The sequence below is a fragment of the Betta splendens genome, chromosome 5 (genome assembly GCF_900634795.4).
Source record: "Betta splendens chromosome 5, fBetSpl5.4, whole genome shotgun sequence".
Classification (NCBI taxonomy): domain Eukaryota; kingdom Metazoa; phylum Chordata; class Actinopteri; order Anabantiformes; family Osphronemidae; genus Betta; species Betta splendens.
The window spans coordinates 14,959,076-14,982,575 of record NC_040885.2 but is presented as its reverse complement, the minus strand read 5'-3'; the positions used below and the strand labels follow the sequence as shown (position 1 = coordinate 14,982,575).

The following is a 23,500-nucleotide window of genomic DNA, read 5'->3' as shown; positions in this document are numbered from 1 at the left end:
TCTAAACTATTACAAGCCGGTCTCTTGGTGTGGTCTTTGTGGACTACCTGGAATAACAATAGTGTTACTCTTCTTCTAAAAGTCTTTGCTAATCTCCTTTGTTTAAAATACGGATTTGATTGGGCGAGATCAGACGTTAACAGGGAAGAAAAACAAAACACCACACACTTTCCCTTTAATGTAATTGCTTATGCTTTTGAACCATCAATCTTTATGATTATATTATTTATGATATCAGCACCCTGTCTATTATTATGTATGAAAAACGTCTCTAAAAGTCTATGTCTTTATCCAGTATCTAAATTTATGTTTGCAATGTATTCATTTAACCACTAGAGGGAGACAGATGATTGCAAACCAAAGGAGTTTGTGCAGAGTAGAATAATCAGTTAAGAAAGGTTCAATAGATCACTCAAAGTTCAGTTACAGTAGATCAACCTAATAATCCATACATCCATTCAATCCATATATATTTAAACCCTAAATTAGGTGTGATTATAAAAGGACCCATTACTGGAGCTTCTTTGCAACTTCACCTGCTGCGGAACAGATGCAACACAGGCTGCACACACACGCACACGCACACACACACACGCACACACACACACACACACACACACACACACACACACACACACACACACACACACACACACACACACACCGCTGCATGGCTGGCAGATTACTTGCAGATGCAATAGAAATGTGGATGTGCTTCATCAGCTTGTTCCGGTGACTCATGCATGTTTTTAACGTCTATGCTGCACAATTAAGTGCACCTATGCTGAGTCACTAAGACAGTGCTATGCTCATCTACTGTACGTTGAGCTGGAGACGAGAGCAAATGACTCGGTTATTGCTTGTTACTCCTGAGGCCACCGCACGTTACAAACCAGTGTCAAAGAAGCATCATTTTAATTGTTCTAATGTTAAGAACGGTAAAACCTCCTGGAGGGAAACGTTGACGGAAGTTGTTTTAAGCTGGGGTTTATTTACTTGTAGCTACTGTCAAACTGACATGTATTTTTAATATTTTGAAGAGAGCTAAATTTAGAGTAGAGTTTTTTTTTTAATGCACCAGAACAACATCAATAGATGTCTCCCCTATGTTCATATCGCATATCTTCACTCTGACTTAAGGCTGAAGCCGCTTTATGGATTTCACGGTTGATCTGAGCAGCGTTTCTGGACTCGGCGCAGCGCTGTCGGTGCGTTCGCTCCATGACAGGAGGTCTGTGCGCGTTTGTGGCGATTTAGTGGCCGGTGGCCACTCTGCGAATTAGATCTGTGCCATGAGCTGGGGCGTTAATGCGGACGAAATAAATACAAAGGCGAATCAACGCTTAATTATGCGCGAGTCAAGCGCGCGCAGTTCATTAATGGCGGAACTCTTTGAACTTTTAGACTTCGTCAGCGCCACCAGCGAAATATCACCTCAATTAACTTTGCTTCTTACTGGATAAACCTCTTTGGGGGCGCGCGAAGTCGAGGGGGATTTTGTGAGTGCGCGTGCGGGGGGGAGAGAGAGAGAGAAAGAGAGAGAGAGGGCGCGCGCGCGCGTCAGCGTGTGCGCCGCTGCCCCCTACCCCAGCCCTCCACCCCCTATCTCTTTACAGGACTGCCAGCCCGTCTAGAGTTATTCCAGGAATGCGTTGAACATGGCTGCCGCGACGAAGGCGCAGAAAACGGGACTGCTGGAACTCCGCGTCACCGTGGACCGCTGGACCCGCGTGCTGGCCACGCTCACCGAGGACACGCTGACGGTGAATCCCGGCGAGGGCGTCGAGGAGCCCGCGAAGCCCAGCCCGAGTGCCGCCGGGGCGATCAACGGAGACCCCCCGAACCTCAGCCCGTCCCCGGTCCCGGAAACCATCACCAACGTGAAGCGCACCGTGCGAGTCACCAAGCAGGACGTCGGAGGGCTCGGGATCAGCATCAAAGGTGAGCGGCTCCGCGGATCCGCGCGGACGGGCAACTTCTCCGTCGCGCTTCGAGCCGCGTCTGTCGCCGAACTCCGAAGTGAATCGAGCGCGCGACGGTCCAACTTTTCCACCGCCTGTTGTCAGGACGCGTCCGCAGCGGTGGGTTCGCGCGCAGTTGTTCCCGCGGAACAACGCGCTGACAGCTGGGATCGCTGGGAACCATTTCAGCCCCGTAGTCACCAAAGTGGGCGATTAGTTAACGCTGCGTAACAGTGGGACGGCGCGATAAACGTGGTCTTTAATCGTGTCAAAATAAAAGTCCCTTTCACTTACATGGTACAAATGATATCTTTTGCTAAAATAAAGCTAGGGCTTTTATTCTGCCTTTTCTTTTTCATTATTATCAGGCATGGTTCTTCACTTTCTGATGCTTTCCACTTGCAAACCCTGTCCCTCCTTTAGCTTCCTGTGGCCTCTGTCCATTTTTCAGGATAAGTTTTCCTACCCGCACCTACAGCAAAAAGCTTCCCCTCGTCCCGGTCCCTTGACTTGCAGCAACAGGCTGCAATCTCTGCAGCGATCGGGCCGCTGTGTGAATGCAAATCTGACATGAATGGAGCAGGTTTAAGACTCAGACGCGTTTAGATTTTATGTCCAGGAGCTGATTTTTACCACTTGGCCCCAGATTGTTGCCTGATCTGTTGAGATGTATGTGGCTGCACTTTGAATGTTTATTTTATTATTTGCTCAGTTGCCAACAGTCCTCTGAAACCCGCTTGTTACTAACAAAAACAGAACGAGGACCCCAGTTAGAACCCCGCGGGCTCGGCGTCGCTGCGACGCTCCACGTTTAAACGCAGCAAAGAAGAAGGGAGAAGCGCAGCGCAAGGACCGAGCGCCGACAGCAATAAATAAAGGAGAGAGAAAGAGGCAGAAGCGGCCGAGGGAAAAGCAAAGCTGCTGCGGGCGAGTCGACACCACGCTGTGAACAGCTGAGGGGAGCAGTCAGCAGCAGGCGGTGGTCATTGGCCCCGGATGAAAGCCATGTGGCTGGTGCAGGACGGCTCCACCAGTGTTCATTTCAGGGAGCCCTCCCCGGCCTGCAGGAAAAACGCGGGGGCAGTCAACCTTTACACCCGCGTGTCTAAATTTAAGCGGAGCGGCCGAGAAGCCCGTCCTTCAGGCCCGGAGGGCCGAGCGAGGACCTCCTGCTGCTCCGGAGAACGGAGCGCCATCACAACAAGCGCATTGTTGGCAGCGAGTGACCGAATTAGGTGCGTGTCAGCGTTGTACTCAGCGGTAGCACTCATTCACCTGTCATGGCTGCAGCCCACCCTCGCCACCGCCGCCCCGCTGTCAGCTGAGTGACGGGCTGCCGGCTGGAGGCCGCCACAGTGGACTGTGTTTGGCCTGAAGGGGTGGAGGAGGGAAGGGGGGGGTACAGTGTGCCGACAGGAAGTGTACGACACAGGGAGCGAATATAGGGATGCAGAAAGGTGGATCGTGTGTTTGAAGCTCACATTTATTTCCCTTCTCACTTTACAATGAGATGATTCTGAGCACGTGTGAGCTTTCAGTCCTGATTGAGTCCTAATGCAGACACTGGAGAACGGCGTGTTCTGTGGTGCTGCAGACTCGGGGGGGGGGGGGGGGGGGGGGGGGGCATGAAGGTTAGAGAAGCGACGTGTGACTGGGAGGTATTAGCGTGTAATCCTCCAGCCAGCTGGGAGCGTTCAGCCGGGAGCGGAGCGTGGGACGCCGCCGCGTCGGACGACTTCACAACAGGAAAAACCATAACAAAGCCTATATTAAGTTGGTGGCTCCCATTCCCATCATTTCCCATGAGACGCACAGCAAGGAGCGCTGTTCATCGTCTCGGCTGGCGGCGGGTCCTATTGTTTGTTCTGTCCGCGAGCTCATCTTTGCAGGAAACTGTTCCAACCGTAATGAAAGCCAAAAGTTATATTTACACTTGAAATGTGAATCCCGTGTCCCTGAGCTTTTAACAAATGTGATGAATGTGATGATTTTGTTTGTCATCACCTGTTGATCGGATCACTGTGACATGTCCTGTTAGGCCTGAACGCTGTCGTCCTCCTACGTGTGACACAGTCTTAATAAAAGCTGCTTCATGCAGCCATTAGCGGCCCAAAGCCCAGGTACTGACTCCAGGTCAGCCTGACTGTGCTTTGTTTAACTCAGCCAGTCATTGCAGCAGGCCTCTAATAGTTTAATTTAATAGTAAATTCTCATTGCTTTCCTGTTTGACCGTCCGCAGTAGTTCAAGCTCAGAAGCGTGTTGACCACCGGCGTCTTCTCCGAGTAGCTGGTGAATCCCGGCCTCAGGAGCTCAATGGTCGCAGCGCGCAGTAAAAGCAGCTGAATCCAAGGAAGCAACCTTTGGAAAATGTCTTTAAAATTAATTAAATGTTATCCTCTTTCATATCGTTTCTGAGCAGCCCCGGGGCCGGAGTCCCGCTGCCGGCCGACGTTAACGACGGCCTTTCCCACAGAGTGGAGGCCGATCCAGACGCCGCTCTGACTCCAGTCCATCGGGTCGGGATGAAGTGCTAGAGAAGCAGGAGGAGCGAAGTGGTTTGCATGATGATGATGATGATGGAGCCGCTTTCATTCATGTCACGCAGGGGGCAAGGAGAACAAGATGCCGATCCTCATCTCCAAGATCTTCAAGGGCCTGGCCGCCGACCAGACCGAGGCGCTGTACGTGGGCGACGCCATACTGTCCGTCAACGGCTACGACCTGCGGGAGGCCACGCACGACGAGGCCGTGCAGGCCCTGAAGAAGACGGGGAAGGAGGTCATCCTTGAAGGTAAGCAGCGTCTGCACACTGATCTATAGGAGACTACATGGCATAGTTGCAAAATATGCCACAACTACAGTGTCTCCGTTGCACAATAAAGAAGCACTTCATGCATATTTCATAACAGTCTAATCCTCGGAGCAGGAGACGAATGCAATCCACTCCTCGCTGAGCACCGAACGCAGCTCCTGTAGACACATACTGTTGATGGGGATGATGGGGGGCTTTCCCACCCTGACGTAGTTTGATAAATGTCTGCAGGTCTTTGGTTACACATGTGATCTGAGAGGGGTGATCTGGTAAATCACAGCCTTCCTTCCAAAAGACGGGAGACAACCGAAGGCTCCGAACGCTGTTGTGTTGCAGCTCCGAGCGGCGCCAGCGTGGTCACGAGCCGCGTTCAAACGCTCCTGACGCCGACAGAAGCTAAAAGGTTCACGTCAGCGGGGGGGGAGGGGGCTCCTCGGTGGAGTCTGTGGGGGGGGGGGGGGGGAGGCGGGTTAACTGTCAGAGCCAATGCGTTTTTTGTCTCTGCGTCTTTTTCTGTGTCGTTGTTTGTGCGTCGTGCGCTGCAGGTACACAAACGACGCGGTCGATCTAAAACGTGATCTGCACCGTAGAGGAAGCGCATTAAATGCAGTCGTTGCCAACGGATTGCATCACAAAGGACAGAAAAATCTGGTACCAAGCTGACTTCTGCTCACTGGGTTGAGTTGGGAATCTCTTCAGTACAACAGCACAGTGTGTGAATAGTCCTTGGTCGACTGATGAAACTATTTTCATCAGAAACTATAAAACTTGACAGATTTCATGTATTGCTTTATTTATTATTTCACAGTCACTCACAGTTGAAACAGAACTAAATGAGCATTAACGTTCAGAGGCGTGAGCCTTAGACTTAGACTTAGACTCAGCGCACGATTCCAGGAAATATTGGGGATCAATTTGTTTGATAAACTGCATGAAAAAGGAATCTATTGCATGAAACGTGAAAGAAACTTTCATCTTTGACAAAGCCAAGTCAGAGCTGCCAGTTTCCATGTGCTCCAGCGCCGGGAGTAGCAGATAGAGGTGAAGCCCCCCCCCCGTGCTATCAGACGACTCTGTGACCTGTCATGTCAAGAATCCTTTCATGGGTTTCCCTTCGCGCCCCTCGAGGACTTGACGGAAGTCGAAAGAGACGAAAAAGGGGCTTGAAGGTTCAGTGAGATGAGGAGTGGGTTGTGTGTGAGTGTGGGGGTTAGATTCCTCCACTTGTCTGACATGGACCTGACCTGGACATGGCAGGATGCATATCAGTAGCAGGAAGCGCTGGAGTATTTTGAGGAAATAGAGGAAATAAATCATTTCGGGTCCACGATCGAGGGCTTGAAGCTGCTGCTGCGGGTTTTCAGACTCCGATTGTATTTCAATATGATTTGCGCATCATAAAAATACTCCTGAATACATATGCCACGAAGTTCAAATAGATGTTTATTTCAGTTTTGGCATTTTATCAAGCTGCCGCTGAACACAGTGAGAAAGCGGCTCCTTCTTGGCACCGGCGCGGCGCCAAAGGTCGGGGTAGCAGCCGCTCTTAGATGCGCCCGCGCGGAGCTCAAGGCGACGGAGGAACCGCCTCGCATCGCATTCAGACGTGTGGAATATGTGAGCAGCGCCACTTGTACCAGTCAGACCATTGTTACCGTCCGACGAGGAGCCACTTCCGCCTCCAGTCACTGAAGCTCGTTTTCAACATATGCTGTAGATTTTTCTCATTGTGTGTGCACCAAATAAATGTTGGTCTTGTGAGGATGAAACAGTATTTAATGGGTAAATTCTCTCTCTCTCTTTTTTAATAACAATAATTTGCTCAGCAGCCATCAGCGGGCAGCGCAGGGCAGCTCCCAGGTGTGAGAGCGAATGTATTATACCATCACACACGTGGTGAGAAAGAGTCTGCCCGATATTGAAAAATAAACAGCCGCAGCCGTAACACACGTCCCTCTGCCGCACCCCAGATCAAACCGTGATGGAATAATCAAAGTGTGGGTGTAAAGGACAGTAAACAGGTGAGAGAGGGGTCAGATAAATATAATAGACCAGAGGAAGCCATAAAACCGCAGCTGCCTTCATTTCCTCCCAGCGACATTTACAGCGTGGCCGTGTGTGTTTGCGTAGGGGTGTGCGAGCACACGTGCTTAGCGTGTGTGTGTGTGTGTGTGTGTGTGTGTGTGTGTGTGTGTGTTAATAAAGAAGCAGTGTGGTGCATCCTCAAGTCTCCATGAGTGAGAAGAGAAGGTAGAGGATGAAGACGAGTGGTGCAAAGGGCAGCTTTGGGTTTCTCAAGTCACGCATCTAGTTATTCCTCCTGGATGTGATGTTATAATGTAGTCACGGAGTTTTTCCCACTCTAAATGGTGAGATATATATCTTACTTCTGTACATTGTGAGGTGTAAGAACATTGTGAGAGAGTTGGGTCAATTTTTATTGAAGAGAATGTAACAAGTATAATATTAACAAGTAGTGGATTGGACTTGGACCCCTTCATCCGAGGGCCAATACCGTATGCAGCAACCGCGAAGCTGGGAAACGACAGGAAAGAAAAGGTTGGGGGTGAGGCTGGTTCAGTGGTAGAGCTGTTCCCTGGGTAACGGCGGTCTGACAGAAAGGCACACACACACAGACACACACACACAAACACTCACAAAGTAAGTATTCGCCCGCATTCTGCACATAGCAGAGAAGAGGGGAGGAGAGGACGGATAAATGGGCCGCAGAGGACAGGTCAGGACACACAGGCAAGTGTGTGTGTGTGTGTGTGTGTGTGTGTGTGTGTGTGTGTGTGTGTGTGTGTGTGTGTGTGTGTGTGTGTGTGTGTGTGTGTGTGTGTGTGTGCCTGCGCGAGCGCTGTCCAAGAACTCTAGAAGCCAACGTGATGCAACAAATGGTAAAACCCTGAAAACAAGGGGAAACCGTCACAAAAGTCAAGTGAACCTTTCCCCATTAGCCTCCCGCTCTCCGTCCTCCAGTCCCATTGAGCGATGTCCATGGTCCATGTGAGCCATTGTCAGAGTGATGGGCGGGCCAAGCGGAGCATGAACGCTGTTACAGAACGTCCTCATTAGTGTAGTAGGACCTCGGACCACTGGGGTTGAGTGCGGTGGCAGAAAAGATTGAGGGGAGATTAATTCATTACAGTGTAAAACCATAAATAAACTTCAGGGACATATATGGTCTTAATAACAGCAACTGTAAATCTGGGAACATGATTCAGTATGAAGTTTGTTTGTGGGCCAGTAAGGGTCAGACAGTATGAAGTGACTGCTGTGTAGGAACCTCATAGAAACAATCTGGTTACTTGAATGTCAATACTAGAAAAGTCTATATCCAAGGTGTCAGTTACCCAAAGCTTCTGGGTCCAGCCTTAAGTATTAGACATAATAGAGCAATTTGATTTGCTATTATTCCGTGTTGTGTCTCAAGGGTTCCGTGCGGTCCGTGTTCATTTACACACTTGCCAGTAGCGTCAGCGTGCCAGGCTGAATTCATCCAGCGTTTACTTGGATTGAGAGAAGACGCTGCGCTTTGCCAAGACTTGTGTGAACACTGCTGGTTCTGTCAGCTTTGGACTTTCTACTAAGGTAGTTGTGCTCAGGCCCAGTGCACACACACACACACACACACACACGGATTAATTAGGCTTAGTTATGGAAGCTCCGTGCTTCCTGTCTCTCCCTTGTTCTCCCTTGCATTTTGGAGCAGGGGCTGTGTTGTGGTGGTGGTGGTGGTGGTGGGGGGGGGGGGGGGAGCACAAAAGTAAAATGAAGATATCCAGGAGAAGTGAAGCATTCTGGCTGAACCTCGTCTGTTCAGCTCGTCCTCGCTTATTTGTACCCAGAAGGAGCGTCCGAGTCCAGCCAAGTGTGAACGCTGGGGTAATTGTTTAAAAGGCCACGAACCGATCCGATCAGATGTTTGAAGAGGAGCGTGTGGTTTGTAAGAAGGCAAATCCTCCCTCCTTGCGACCAAAAAGAACAGCGTGTCAACGTGGAGTACAACAGCGTCATAATAGTTCACTGTTGTGATTCTATTGCGCTGCAGGATCTTCATCCTGGTCAGAGACGTGGACATAGATGTAGAGTACACAGAGAGGCAGTTCAGGAAAGACGTGTCCCCAGGGGGTCCTCCTTAAGACTTCATATTCTAATCCTCATTTGCTTTGCTCCTTAATGGTGTCGGTGTGTGACCGTGCTCTCTTTGTGCTGGACAGTGAGCTGAGCCTGTCTATCTGATTGGATTCTACGTCATGCTGACGCAATCACCTGGTCGCCATGTGTCAGGTTTCAGAGGTTTCCTTTGTGCCTGTGGTGGGAGTTGCCTGAGGGCCAAGGCCCCGTCTCCCACACAGACGCCGCTTTCATACTGCGCTTCCACTGGGAGTGTTGGTTTTACACTGAACGCAGTCGTCTCAACGCCACAGCAACAGTAAAACATATTAATTCATGGATGAACAGTGTCCAAACCTGCTGCTAAATTACCATTTTTGCCTTGAAGGCTGAACTCAAAGTCATATTCCCTCTCTACACATCAGCCCTTATAGCCGCTCAGAACACGCAGCGCTGGTTGAAGACTTCCGTCCCGTATTTGCTTTTTTGAAGATGATGACTCGGGGGATCAGGGCTTAGAGCTCCCCACTGCATCACAGCAAGCCACTGGGTCACACTGTGCATCCTTCAGTCTCTGTCCGAAGTTCAGCGTCTGTTTCTGACGCAGTTCGCTGTCGCTGTGTGTCTCAGTCCTGTGGCCGCACACACATAATCCACTCTACAGCTCGCTGACTGACGCCTCCTGTACATTTGCGTGCAGATAGACTGCCGTCTACCTGTCCTGTTGATCCGCAGCGAGGCCTCGGGGCATTCGGGGACGCGAGTGAGATTTTCCCAATTTACAGTTTCCATCTGCAGATTCTCGGGTGGGTGCCCAGTCAGAGACGCGAGGGCTGGCGTTCCTGTGTTCCAGCTAATCTATTCATCTGGTGGGCGGCGGCAGCAGCAGGAGCAGCAGCAGCGCGGCCCTGTGCTTTCTTTCAACTAAACATTTTTGTTGCTTTATCTCGTGTCTCTCCTTTTGAGGAAAAAATGTGTTTTCTGCCCTTCAGGTTTCTAATCCATCAACATGTCCTTTTGCAAGATACAGATACTCTGGAATCTGCATCTTCCTGGTTAATGAATCCATTACTCTGCTTTTGTCCCAGAGACTGGACTGTAAGGATCAGTGTGTCCGTTGCCACAGTTTGCTGTCTCGGACCCATTGATGACCCATTGTAATGACATGGATCTCAATAACGTGACTGGTCGTGTGTCTGTGACCGTGTTGGAGAGTTTTGTAGGCAGATGAAACTACCAGTGTCATAAGTGCAAGACCAATTTAAATGTGAGACCTTTTTATTTCCCCCTTCTCTTATTCGACCTGCCTGTCAAATTTAATTGCCAGTCGAAAAAAAATCTGCATGGGTCAATATTCCAGCATGGACTATAAGGTAATCAAAGGTGGACGGTTTACCGACGAACCAGTGCAAAATTAAAACACAAAACTTTCTCAGCTTCAACCTTTTTTAAACGTTAGACGTGAAGGTGTCTGGTCTCCACCGCTGTTCAAACCAGAGCGGCTTTAAGCTGAGTTACATCATAACCGCCTACTCTTATGAAGAGTTCTGCCAAGGACATGAATGTACTTCATCACCTAATTAAAACCTTCTTGCTCCGACTCATGCGACAGAATAATTATGACTTTTAAAATAAACCTCTCCTGTGTAGCTTGACTTAATCTCTTACCCTAAATCATTCTAGTTTCTTGCTGTGCACCTATTGGACCTTTGTTCCTCCTACATACATCTGGGAGGAGTTTCTATCACTAAAGAGGAGCACCAATATCTGGGTGTACTGTTCTAGACCGGTCCAGTCTGAGGATGACATCAGATTCTTTTGGGTGGTTCCATAGATGCTTGGTTTTTACTTCAGTGGTACATTTGTTTCATCCGAGTTGAGGGCAGTGGTTTGTGAAGGAGAGACACACTCACTGATTCCTGGAGAGTCGTGTGGAAAGAGGTGCAGTCATTTATCTGGCTGCACATTTTCCACTGAGCAGCGGCCGAGAGGACATTTGACTTTCACAAACACACAAAACTTGGGAAAACTTGGGGAATACGGCGACATTAGAAAATGTGGTGACAGCTTTTTTTCCCTACACGTGGTTTATGGGTCTGGGTTTGTTTCAGTGCGGCTCCGTTGTCAGGGTGTGTGTCTCCTCCAAACACAGGGAGGCGTTTACATGAGCATCTAGGCTTGCGTTGCAGCTGTTTTTGGCCCGGCCCGTCTCTGTAACTCTCGGGACGCGGCGCTCGGTGACTTGGACACTTAGACTGGCAGCGGGAATGGATTAACTCACAAAATGACACGGCTTCATGAAATCACAGCACTCTGGCTCCGGGGCGTCCGGTTCGCTCGGCGGCCCCGGACGAACCCCACGGCCCAGAATCTGGTGGAGGCCTCTCTCCCCCTTCATTAGCGGCTTAGACTCCACTGAACCGTCTCACAGATTGTGCAGAATCTGCATGTTGGGGAAGGAGGGAGGGGCCCGATACACACTGCAGGGTTTGTGTGCAGCCATTGTCCAAAGTGATTAAGTTAATACACGTTTAAACAAACACAGAAAACAACAAAATTAATCTTAATGCTGTTTTCAACTTTTACAACCTAATAACATTTAGCAGCAACTGACTAAATGAGTTGTTTTCATTTTAAGGCGGAAACAGAGCTCGAACTGAAAAATGGGGAAATGAAGCAAATGGAAATGGTTTGAGCCAAACCTCCATTTTACTCAGTTCTTGCCCATGTCGGATCCAAGTTTCCTTCACTCTCACTTTGTTGAATTAGGATAATTAACTCTCCCGACACACTATGCAAAGTAATCAAATCTGTGCGTCCTAAAGTCTGACTCAGTTGCTCTGCCTCTTGGGCTCTTCTCCAGCCTCTCTCACACCTTACACCCGAGGCTGGCGTTCATCCACGGCTTTAATAAGTCACACTATATGAATATTGGACTTATCTAAATCATTCAGAACAGGGGGAATCTTCTCCCACTGCTTGACGCTGCCAGATGAGACACACATCAATAAGGGGAACTCTTGGAAGTAATTTATTGTATATTGTATAAAGGACAGTGGATTAGTGCCACATCAGGGCAAACATACAGGCTGTGATTATTTACGCTGCCTGTTTGCAGTAACCATGGTTTATAGCATTCTTCATATTTCTTCCTTCGAGTCTGTTTTTACCTCGTCGCACCGATCTGGAGGCAGCGAGCGTTCTTTGTGTTGGGCTCATTTATTTATGACGCTGTTGTGGTGTCTCTGCTTGTTGGTGGTGGATCACCGGGGGCCTGACACGGTTTACAGAGAAAACAGCGTGCTTGTGACGGGGCTGACTGTCCGGTGGCATTCCAGCGGCTCCCACAGTAACCAGCGGTGGGGGGAGGAGGGGCTGGCATTTAGCTTCAGTGCACTGTGCCGTCTCAGGCAGGACAGACCCTTCTCTCTTTTGACTGCCGGCGACAGCGACCTGCTGTTTTCTGATTGGGCAGCTGACAGTTAAAGGCGTTTGAGACGGTTTTGGAGAGTGTGTCCGGGTGGCTGCTGTGTGGAAGTACGCAGTGTGTGAGAGAGTGGACCCAGGGCAAAGGATGGGCTGCACGGTGTTGCTTTGGCAACTTTAATAGGCCAGAGAATTATAAACCAAATGAATAAAGAAGTGAAAGCTGAGTTAATTGTGCCGAACCTGAATCGGTTTAAAACGCCGAGTCAGGATTTGCGAGATTCATTGTAAACACTTCAGCAAGAAAATCTTAGCGGATTCTGCAGAAGAAGCAAAGAATAGCGCGCGCACACACACACACACATTACAAAAGTATTTCCACTCGCTGTCAGGGAAGCTAAAGTAATAACAGTGCCATCTCAGCTAATTTTAGCTCTGTGTTGAATGTGCCGCGCTGGTATTCATGGCAACATTTCTGGCTGAGCTCAGCTGTGTGTTGGGCCTGTTCTCTAGTGCCTGTCTCACCTTTTCTTCACTTTCCTCGCCCCCAGTCTTCATTTTCTCCCCGTCTCTCTTCCATGATGGCCCCATCTTTCATTCAGTCCCCCACTTTTCCTTCACCACTTGGCCCGAAAGCTCTCTCGTCCGATTTGCGGACGAGTGCGTGGGACCACAGCGAATGTTTGCCATTACTAATCTAGAAAAGATGAATGCAGTCATTGCATTTACTCATTTCACTTACAAATATCCACATTTATGTCAGCGCTGTTGCTGAAGCCTGCTCTGTACAGTTGTAAACATGCGGAGTCGTATGATTTAGTTATTATTCTGATGCTTCAGTTCCCACCCTCATGTCCTGGCCTCCAATGCTGAGACTGACCACATCTATTGTGAATGGCCTCGGTCCTGCAGCCAGGAAGGAGCTGGCGCCCGCATGGTACCAACATCAGTGGCTTGGCGCGAGAACAAATGGGCAGAAGTTGATTTCCCTGAAACATTATGTATGCACGTTGATAACTGCTTCAAAGATGGAGCTGGTACACATTTGTTGCTCGCGGCTCCAAACATGTTCCCAGTCCGCGCATTCCCAGTACGGCTGGTTTATCTACAGATGCGCAGGTTTTCTTGGTGCATCGTGTTGATATTGCAGTAAAAATGTCTGGAAACGGGAGAAATAAACTTTTACACACCCTTAAGATGAAAATAGGGGGTGTGTGTATTCACAGAGACAATATGATTAGGAGGGAACTGAGCCACAGAAACAGTGATTAACTCAAGGGAGTAGTTTCACAACACTCTGCACAACGTGTCTCTTAATCCGTGCTGTTTAAGCATAAACTCTAATATGATCCACACATTATCCGAACCGCAGGGAGCTGGAGACAAGCCTCGCTGTGGCTGCGTACCTGCCGCACAAGGCGAGAGCCTATCGCAGAGCTGACAAAGCCCGACGGACGCCCGGTCAAAATTCAGCCCCACTGCATGTCTGCAGGAGGAGGGCAGAGCGGATCAGGCGTTACACGTGGAGTTTCTATAGTCTGGTCCAAAGTGGGGAAAAGTCATTGCCGTCAATATTTTGTTCTGATTTGAGTTTGTTTTGTTTTCAGATACTGAACCACCAATTAAAACTGAAATAGAATTGACCCCATTTGGAAAACAAAGGGCGAGAAATACTAGAAACGTGAAAGGAAATGAGGCTTTTCCACAGCAACTGAAGCCCCATGTGTATTATAATCCCTAAAGTGGCTTAGTGTTCTCCCTAAATGTTTTATTTGAATAATTAATCAGTAACTTTATGGCGAGGCCTCGGTCTGGAGTCTGTGCCAGGAATGACCTTAGAACAGAACGGGATCTTCCCCTACTGCTCACACAGGACATCCCTCAGCGTCTCCTGATGCTCCAGATGCCGATGGTGTGAAACCCGTCCAGACCTTGAGGCATGTGCTCTTGATTCACCGACTCCAAAATGGCCCGCGACTGGTGAGAGCGTACGGGCCCGGCCTCTCCTCCCCTCGCGGCGCCGCGACCCTCGTCCTCGCCCTCTGACCGCCCCCTCTCCACCGAGCAAGGAGAGCTCTTCACACGTCCCCCGGTGAAACCGAAGCTGTGCCCTCAGCCTCCAGCCTCTCGCTTTGCCGTGTCCTCTGGGCTATTTTTACTCCAGCACTGAATAGTTCTGCCAAACCCATAACACAGCCTGCCGGACTGGAGCTGAGGCCGCGCGGTCGTATGTGTGTGAAGTGTGAGTGGGCGCCTGCGTAGGTGTACGTATCACCAGCAGGCACATAGAAATGCTTTAAGTCATATCGGTGCTTTCGTACTCGCATTCATACATCAAGTATAGGTACATTTAAGGCAGCATGTTGGCATAAAAGGCCCAATAACCTAATCGGGACCAACTCAAGCAGTGGGACCGTGAGGCAGCTCACCTGAACCTGAAATGCTTGCGTGTTCAGCATCTGGGTCACGCGTCCAGCTGTGCTCGGTCAGCCGAGACACAGAGAAATCGCGTCCACCCCCTGCGTCCAGCTGGCGCTCGTGCCATTCAGCAAAAACAACAGCGGAGACGACGAATTCCGTGATCGCTCGTGTTCGTTAATATTTCAGTGGAGCGTTTTTAGTAAAAGCAGAACGTTATTCGAGGCATTTCAGTCGGAAGCACTTTTTAACTGTGACGGGCTTCATATTCATATTTCCCTCATCTCCACCATCTCTGCTCTGGCCTCCTGTCTCCGCTTCCCGTTTTATCTCCAGTATTTCTCACTCACTCTCTCTCTCTCTCTCTCTCTCTCGCTCACTTTGCTTCAGTGAAGTACATCAAGGAGATGTCGGCCTTCTTTAAAAGCTCGGGGTCCCCTGGGGCCTCCCTCCCATGGGAATCTCCCCCCTCCACGCCGCAGAGGGGCTCGGAGCTCTCCCCCGCCGAGGTCAAAGAGCCGCGCACGGTTCCGCTGAAGATGTGTCAGGTGTCGCGGAAACACTGCCCCCCGGACACAGAGAACAGGTACTGCACCTGACAGCTCCTCAGCTCCCATGAGAAAGAGCCTTTTTCCCCTCACATGATCTTCCTCTTCACCCTTAAGCTCCTCTTCTCTGCGACGTGTCTTGTTTTTTTTCTAACCCCCACCTCCGCCTCCTCTCTCTCTCCCTCTCATCTCCTCTGCCAGGTATTTCGAGGTGATTTCGTCCAACAGAAAGAACTCGGTGTTCCTGCGGGCGAAGGATCCGGCCATGGCCCAGTCCTGGTACAACGCCATCCAGGCCGGGGCGGCCGGCCTTCTGCCTCGGGTGAAGGAGGAGCTGAAGAGCATGCAGCCTGGCGTGGACGTCAAACATCTGGGCTGGATTACGGAGCAGGTCCACCTTCTGCTATTTTGATAGCGTTCTGCTATGATTCGTTTTCCATATCATGTGCTTTTTTTGTTTTCATAATTAATAACACGTATATCTGTATTTCTACACTTGCAGGTGTCGCACGGTCCGGAGAAGCCCGTTCTGGCCGTACTGACCGACAAAGACCTGCTCCTGTATACGTCCCTGCCTGAAAGCAAAGAGAGCCTCAGCGGCCCCATCAAGAGTCACCCCCTCATCACCACCAGGTTCACATCTGCCACATGTCTGCTTACGTGCGCTATGTTTCACTAAGTGGACTTGTCCCAAACAAAAGAAAACCACATTCACTCATTCACCCTCCACCCTGAGCAGCCCGGTTTTTGGGTTGGGTTCCAGCCAGTGAGGCCACGCTCACTTTTTCCACAGCTGGATCCATACGTCATTGTACTGGAAGCAGATCTATGTGATGGGTTAATGATGAGTTTCTACTTTCTACCCCTCTGTAAAACCCAAGCGTCTCTCGCCGATTGTCTGCCCTTAATGACCTCTTTGCTCAGCCGTGTCCGTGTCATACTTTCCCTTCCGTCCTCAGGCTGGTTCACTCCGGCCCAGGGAAGACCTCCCCCCTCCTGGATTCGGAGCTGTCGTTTGGCCTGCGCTCAGGCACCAAGCAAGGCGTGGAGACGCACGTGTTCAGGGTGGACTCGGCCAAGGACCTGTCCGTCTGGACTCATCTGCTGGTGGAGGGATGCCACAGTGCTGCGGAGCTCATCAAGGAGGTCACCACCGGTACAGACACAGCCATTCTAACGTCTCCACCTACTGTAGAAATTCACATTCAGTTCTGAACTGCCTGTTGAATTTGGTACAGCCAAGATTTAAAAAATTTTATTTGTTGTTTAGAAAAAAAATCCATTACTAAAAGCACGTATGAGACATGTTTCCCTTCAGTCCTGTCCATGTACAGACTTGGTTTCTGGTCTGTGGACACATACAAACATTTCACCAGCTGCTCCTGTCTGCGTCTTACCGAACAGCGTCGGCCTTGGGATTTATTGTTCTTTACGGACGACAGAGCCTGAACGTTTGCGGTGTCCCCAGTTTCTGCAGATTTATTCTAGCTGCATGTCTATGAAAGCACTGAGGTTTGTCTCTTTTCTTTTTTTAAGAAGGGCACAAAACACATTTTTGTGTTTAAAGTGCAGCTGTGGACGTGATGTCTCACAAGCCCAAATAAATCCCACAACAGCCCTGCTCTATATACTGTAATCCATTGGACTGCAGACATAAAACGGCTCTGAAAACTTCTCATCTTTGTTTGTGAGACACCAGTTCACATAGAGTACGCTGCGTATTATACACATATGTCGCCCTCTGCTGGTACCGTGAGGTATTGCAAAGCATTATGAAGTAGTTTTAAGGTGGATTAAGTTTTCTGGGCTCCGTATCAATACTGTAGCAGTGAACCCACAGTGCGCGAGTGTGAATGTGTGGCCGTAACACCCTGTTCCTGGTCTGGGTCCCGTCAGCCTGCAGCTGGAACGGGAAGGAGTGCACCCTGGGAGTGCACATCGACGACGGCTTCACGCTCTTCACCGAGGAGATGGGCGTCAGGAAAAGCGTCCTCCTCCACCAACCGTTCGAGCGCCTCAGGATGTCGTCGGATGACGGCGTCCGCATGATGTTCCTCGACTTCGGAGGCACAGATGCTGAAATCGTAAGTTATGCTTTTCCATCTGTCTAGTTTTACTGTTATATAATGCTACAAAACGCTCATATAAACAAAGGTTAAGCATTCACTGATTCACAACTATTGTTATTTCTCCTTTATTTCTTTTTCTGTCCTTCAGCAACTGGACCTCCACTGTTGCCCTAAGACCATAGTGTTTATCATCCATTCTTTCCTGTCTGCTAAAGTGAAGCGGCTCGGCCTCCTGGCGTGATAATGGCCAGCCGTCCAGAACACCAGCAATAGGAATATTCAATAAAATCCAGAAGACCCTGAAACCCTGGAGGGGAGCGAGCAGGAAGAGAAGCCGACTAACACTGTCTTCTCCCTTTTCCTAGACCTCTGAATCAAACCTGCTGGTTATTCTTGTGGAATAAGTCATAAAACTGCTGCTGGACGTATTTGTAAGGTAACGAGCGGGCTTGACATGTGTGACATATGTCAGATCGCTCCCAGTAGGACTCTCTTACATGAGTATGACAGCCGGCAGCTTTATGCTTCTAAGTCCCAAGCATTTGATGTGTTTTCCCAGCCATTGTTGAGTTTTGTTTGTCTCATGAGTCACAGCAGGTCTTTGTCACGCGCGTCCTTTCTTCTTTCAATCTTCGCTTTGTGCAAAACTTATTTCATAAATGTCCTGATTGATGTTGGACAAACACTTTGTTTGCACAGGCGGCTTCGGTAGATTGACAGGACGCCGTGACTGGCGACTACACCATCCACAGCCTATACTGATCAAAGTACACAACCGCTATAATGGCTGCCGTGGCGTTTAGGTGACGCTACGCTACTAATCCATTAATTTACAATATTTAAGACGACGTTCACGTGTTCTTCATTGGAGCTGAATCACTGAGATTGAGATTTCTTGCCTGTCTCTTTGTTTCTAGTTGTGTTCATACTTGAGAAAAAACTAACAGAGTACAAAAAACTACAAGCCATTGTGGGCAAAGTTTGGAGTTTAATGACTACAGAAAACAAACAGGCTTTGTCAGAGGACCTCGACTGTTTGTTTAGCCAACATTTGAATATGTTAATTCAAATACCACATATGTTCATTTTAATAGATAATCCTAATCAGTGTTCAGTGTTTTTCCCTCATGATTTGTGTTAACTAAACATCCACTACTTGGGGCCTTCTCTCTCTTAACACTAGACAACTGGTATTAATATATATTTCAAAACTAAAGCTTGTTTGCTTTCACAAATAAATCTTATTGTATATTCTTATTTAAACAAAGTTGTGCCTTGAAGGTTGTTTGTATATAAACATGTAATAAACTTTGTTAACTTTTAGATTTCACTTCGACTGTGATTTTATTGACACAGCACATCTCTTCGTTCTAACAATTTATTACTTGAATGTGTTTTAGTAAAGAGAATAATAGATGCGATTTACACTCGTTCTGCAAAATAAACTCTGTCGACGTGGTGACGAACTAACACCAGTCTCTGCATTTCTCAGCAGTAAAGTAAATGTTCAGTGAGTGCAGGCAGATGGTTTCAGTCCAGACAAACCTGTTGTGTGTATAGTGGTGAATCTAATTCCTAATTGTGTTGTGTTTGTCGGATGTGTAGGCTCGTGGGGACTCAGGTCAGGACTTAAACTTACTCCAGCCAGGCAGAACTGAAGAAGCTGGAATGTCTCATAGAAGACAAAGTACAGTTGCTACTAAACAGAAAGTTTGGGATAACCAGCCACTGGGGTCAATTATGTTTTGCCTTCATTGCTCGTTGACAATGCGAATAGAAAGTAAGATTAAATGCATTAAAAGGAGCAAAGCGACCTACTGTAACCCTGATTTCTTTTGAAAAACAAATGAATAATTCTTAAATAGATATTTCTCCTATATTCGAGCATAGCTTTGAAACTCTGTGCGCCTTGTGAAGTGCTTTTTAAGCCAGTCCTCGTGCACTTCACATCCAGCTGCACCTTTTAACGCCATATCTCATGGTCTTTTACAAGAGCTCTACCCTTCACATGGTCTTTATTTAACGGTCCCAGTTGGTGGTCTGACAGCTTTACGGAGTCCGGACAGATCTTTAAAGTGAGGCCGATGAGGATGCTGACGACGACGACGATGATGATGATGATGAGATGCTTAAGTCAGCAGGGTGTGCGATGGAGACATCGGGCTGCTGCTGGCCATTGTAAAAGGAGCGAGCAAACAGTTCGCCCTTATATGCTTTTACAGCCTTGAGGCAGTGTTATCAGCGAGGCGCAGATGCTGCTTGTTACTGTGTAATGTGTGGGTCTGCGTGCGTGCATACGCTTGTTGCACGCGTGTGCCTGAACAACAAATGGAAGCGGAAGAGCCTAGTAATAAAGCGCGAGTCGTATATCAGCCCATCAAATCAAAATAGAGTGTTCACATTTGATCATATCTCCCTCCGCTTTCTCCCCTCCCCTCTCCTGTTAGCTCTAGCCCCTCTTGTTGAGCCGTTGCCACGGTAACGACAGAGAACTGGATTGGCCGTGTCCATCTCTTCCTCTGAACTATGTTTTTTTTTCTTTGCTGCTGCTGCTGCTGCTGCTGAAATTGCCAATCAGCCTCTCAGATCCACTGGAGAGGAGGAGGAGATTGTGTGAATATATTTTGATTAACTAAAATGGAAGGGCACTTAGGAGGGAGAGGGTGGGGGAGAAAATATGATGTTAGTAGGGGAAAAATGCCGCACGAGATAGAATACACTGCAATCCTGTCTTTGTGTTGATGCCCGGAAAGGAAACGCTGAGACAAACAAAGAAAAGGAATTTTGACTGTAAGTATGACTGAATAAGCACTTCAGCATTTCCTCAATCAGGAATGAAGGTTTTTGAAATCCCAAATTTCCAATATAACAAGGAATATTGTGAAAACGCGCTGGAGACATAAAAGAACTGAAAGAACAAACAGACCAGGGACAAGAGACAAGACTTTTTGCCTTATTATGATGAGTCTATTTGAAGCAGACACACATGTTTACACTGTAATGTTTCACACCACAGCATAAATGAAAGTGATTTCTTTAGCCATAATGTCCATGATTGAGGAGAAAACTAACTGTGTTATATGTTAGCATATGAGATAATCATTTGAATATTAAGAAACCATGCACATACTCATTAAAATGTTAGAATAAGTAGCTTATTAAGGTGTGACTGGTTATAGTTTTTCTCTTTTCTAATTTGATTTGTGTCATGTCTTTTGTGAACCGTGTAAATTATTGAACATGTCACAGTGAATATGTTTTTCTAAATGATAAAACGTCCTTTAAAATAACCTGCTATCCTCATATGGCACAGCCCCAGCGCGTCCATTTGGCATCATCTTTACACACTGTACCCCCATAAAAGCTTCGTCGAGTGGAATCTACTTCTGTGAAACGGCCAAAGAGTGAAGTCAGTGATCAGAATCAGCAGCATATCTACTGCTTCCTGCATAAATCAACACAATAATCACCCTTAGCACCGTCATTAAGCTGTGAATCCTGTCCTGGGGTCTGATTGAATCATCACAGATCAGCAGGTGTGTTTTAAAATTAATGAATGCAAATAATGTCATCAGGCTGGAATATCTACTTCAGTCCAGTACAGACATTAATTCTACATCTGCAGCTATAATTCTAGGACCATCCTATTTAAAATGAATGTAATGCACTGCAATAAAACTCCAGCAACCGCAGTGAGCTCAAGAACAAACACAAACAGAGCATGTCTTTTAAAATACACAGGGAGGATGAATATATGACCTATATATGCTAGAGATTACTGCAGAATTTAATAATTAACTGATAGAAGGTCCTTGTTTGCTAAACGTCCTGCAGTGCGCATCACAACCGACAGATGGCAGTGAAGTACTGACTGAAGAGGCCACGTGAGGCCGCGCCGCTTCCTGTGTGCTGGCAGAAACAGTAGGGGTCTCTGTCTCTCCACACAGGGAAACCAGAAAGGTTCACCAGTGTTTAAAAAAAAGGGAGAGAGAGAGAAAGAGAGAGAAAGAGAGAGAGAGGCAGAGAGAGAGAGAGAGAGCATTTAAGCTTTGATTGGTCCTGACCTAATTCAGAACAGGACATCCCACAATATTCAATACTCTAGTTCTTGTTTTCCCTCTCGCTCTCTTTTTCTCTCTCTCTCTCTCCCTCTATTTTGCCCTCCCTCTCTCTACCCTATCTTTTCCCCCTCTTAACACAAAAGGACTAGAGAGAGGAAAGAGGCCAAGAGATTAATACTAAAGCTTGAGCGGAGCAATTCATATTCCAATTGGAAGAGCATGTTATCTATTTTCTCACACTCGTTCATTGTGCTCCACTTCCTGCGAGGCCTCCGAATCAAAGGGGGACTCGAACGGGACTTTCAAGGAACCGAACCACGTTGACAACGGGCAGTGGAGGTAAAACGGCTCAACCCGGCAAACAAGCACACCAGCCCCTCAGTCACCATGACAAATATGTACAGAGGGAGAGGATGAGGCTGGAGCTGAAGCCTGTGTCATTGGAAAGTCATTCATCCACGCTTAATCAATCTAGGTTGTTTGATTCAATTCAAACTGCCTCCCAGGCAAAAAAAGGAGCAGCAGAAAATGAGACTTGAACTGCGCTGACTCTCTCTAACTTCGACAAGGCTCCTCTGCGCCGCTCGTTCCCCCCATTTCTTCTCCTCCATTCCCTCCATCACTCTTGCTTCTTCCTCCTAGAGGCAGGAATTATAGCAGCTAATTTCATGCTAAGGCACAGCTCGGATTTCTAGTTTTGTCAGTTGCCAGTATTTTTTTAATATTGTTATTACTACTGTATGTCTTAAAGACCAGGTTAGGGTTATTAAATATGCCAAAGCGAATTGTATTTTTGCTCAAGTAAGCTCCTTGGAAATATTCCATCAGGGCACCCTTTTATTCTTTCCAAATGTAGTTATGAATTTTAAAGTAGACTTGTATTACTGGAGGAGAGAGGTGTGTGATCGGAATACCGAGCAAAGCCCAGATTGGAATTCCTTGTTCTTGGAGCATGGGAGGAGAAAGTGTAGCTGTCAACGGTAAAGAGAGGTAAAAAAAAAAAAAATAAACAAGTGGGAAAGGAGGTTCATATTTTCTGCCGGTGAACACGAGTGAACTTTATCTGCGATAACGAGAATTAGCCACGTTGCTCGGAGGAAGGTGTGAAACACAGACGCTGAGTAGTAAATGCTACTAAATATTGTGCTTTGTCAAATTAAAAGCGCACGTTTTCGCTGTCGCTCCTGCTTTCTGAGGTAAAAAAAAAAAAACACTTTTTTTTTTCCCAATAGCAGCACCGTCATATAGACGTTGTGATCCAGCGCCACCAAACCCCCTTATTCTGCCTTCGTTTTGCTATTCATGAGCATATGCTCCAGTGTGAAGTCCCCCGTCAATAAATATGCACACTCTTAATTGTTCCCATCATAATTAGACTACAGTTCTGTTCTTTTTGGCTCAGGTATATGTTAAAGCGCTTTCTTTTGTCTGTGGTTTGGCACCTCTGATGATTTCCATGACAATCATTTGAGTGAGTGAGAAAGAGGGGGGAGAGAGAGAGAGATAGGGAGAGAGAGAGAGAGAGAGAGAGAGAGAGAGAGAGAGAGAGAGAGAGAAAGGAGGTGAGAAACAGTTGCTGGAATAAAGCCCCATCTCAATCTGAATAGCTTATTAATAGAGCTGATCCCAGGCAAACAGATGGCAGCTGCCAAAAACAAACAGAAATCACAGAAATGAAAACCCTAATTCAATTAGGTGGGAAGCATTCCTCACTGCAGCACTTATTGAGCAGTTTCCATTAATTTGATAATCCATTTTCTAAAAGAAATGTATTAAATGGTGCTTTTTCACTCCCTGAATGTCTTCCCAGGTTTATTATCTGAGGCTGACAAGCAGAGAAAGCAGAGGCCGGGAGCTGCACGTACGTGGGTGTGAGAAGAAAACAGGATTTCAATCATTACCAGCTCGCGGTTAACAAATGGAATTAAAGTTACTAATGAATGGCTGAGCAGCGGCGTTTATTATGTTTAGATATTTGCTTCGGTTCAAAAGGAAGTTTCCTGTCAGAGTCAGCGAATCGTCTGTGCGCATTAGGCTGCGGCGAGCGGAGGCATCCGTCATTTACTGGCCGTAACCAGCGACGTT

General features: G+C 47.8%; 1 protein-coding gene across 1 annotated transcript; it reads left to right on the top strand.

Annotated features, from left to right (window-relative positions):
• The first annotated feature begins 1,506 nt into the window (after positions 1-1,506).
• Positions 1,507-18,677, top strand: snta1 (syntrophin, alpha 1). Its single transcript, XM_029151276.3, has 8 exons — positions 1,507-1,941; positions 4,568-4,753; positions 15,128-15,323; positions 15,487-15,676; positions 15,788-15,918; positions 16,245-16,441; positions 17,182-17,369; positions 17,503-18,677. The coding sequence occupies exons 1-8, from the start codon at positions 1,659-1,661 to the stop codon at positions 17,593-17,595; spliced, it is 1,464 nt and encodes a 487-aa protein (XP_029007109.1). The 5' UTR covers positions 1,507-1,658; the 3' UTR covers positions 17,596-18,677.
• The last annotated feature ends 4,823 nt before the right edge of the window (positions 18,678-23,500 follow it).

Coding starts and splice junctions, on each gene's coding strand:
- snta1 (XM_029151276.3), top strand. CDS start 1,659: ATGGCTGCCGCGACGAAGGCGCAGAAAACGGGACTGCTGGAACTCCGC. Junction 15,677..15,787: donor TGGGCTGGATTACGGAGCAG/GTCCACCTTCTG, acceptor CTACACTTGCAG/GTGTCGCACGGTCCGGAGAA. Junction 15,919..16,244: donor CACCCCCTCATCACCACCAG/GTTCACATCTGC, acceptor TTCCGTCCTCAG/GCTGGTTCACTCCGGCCCAG.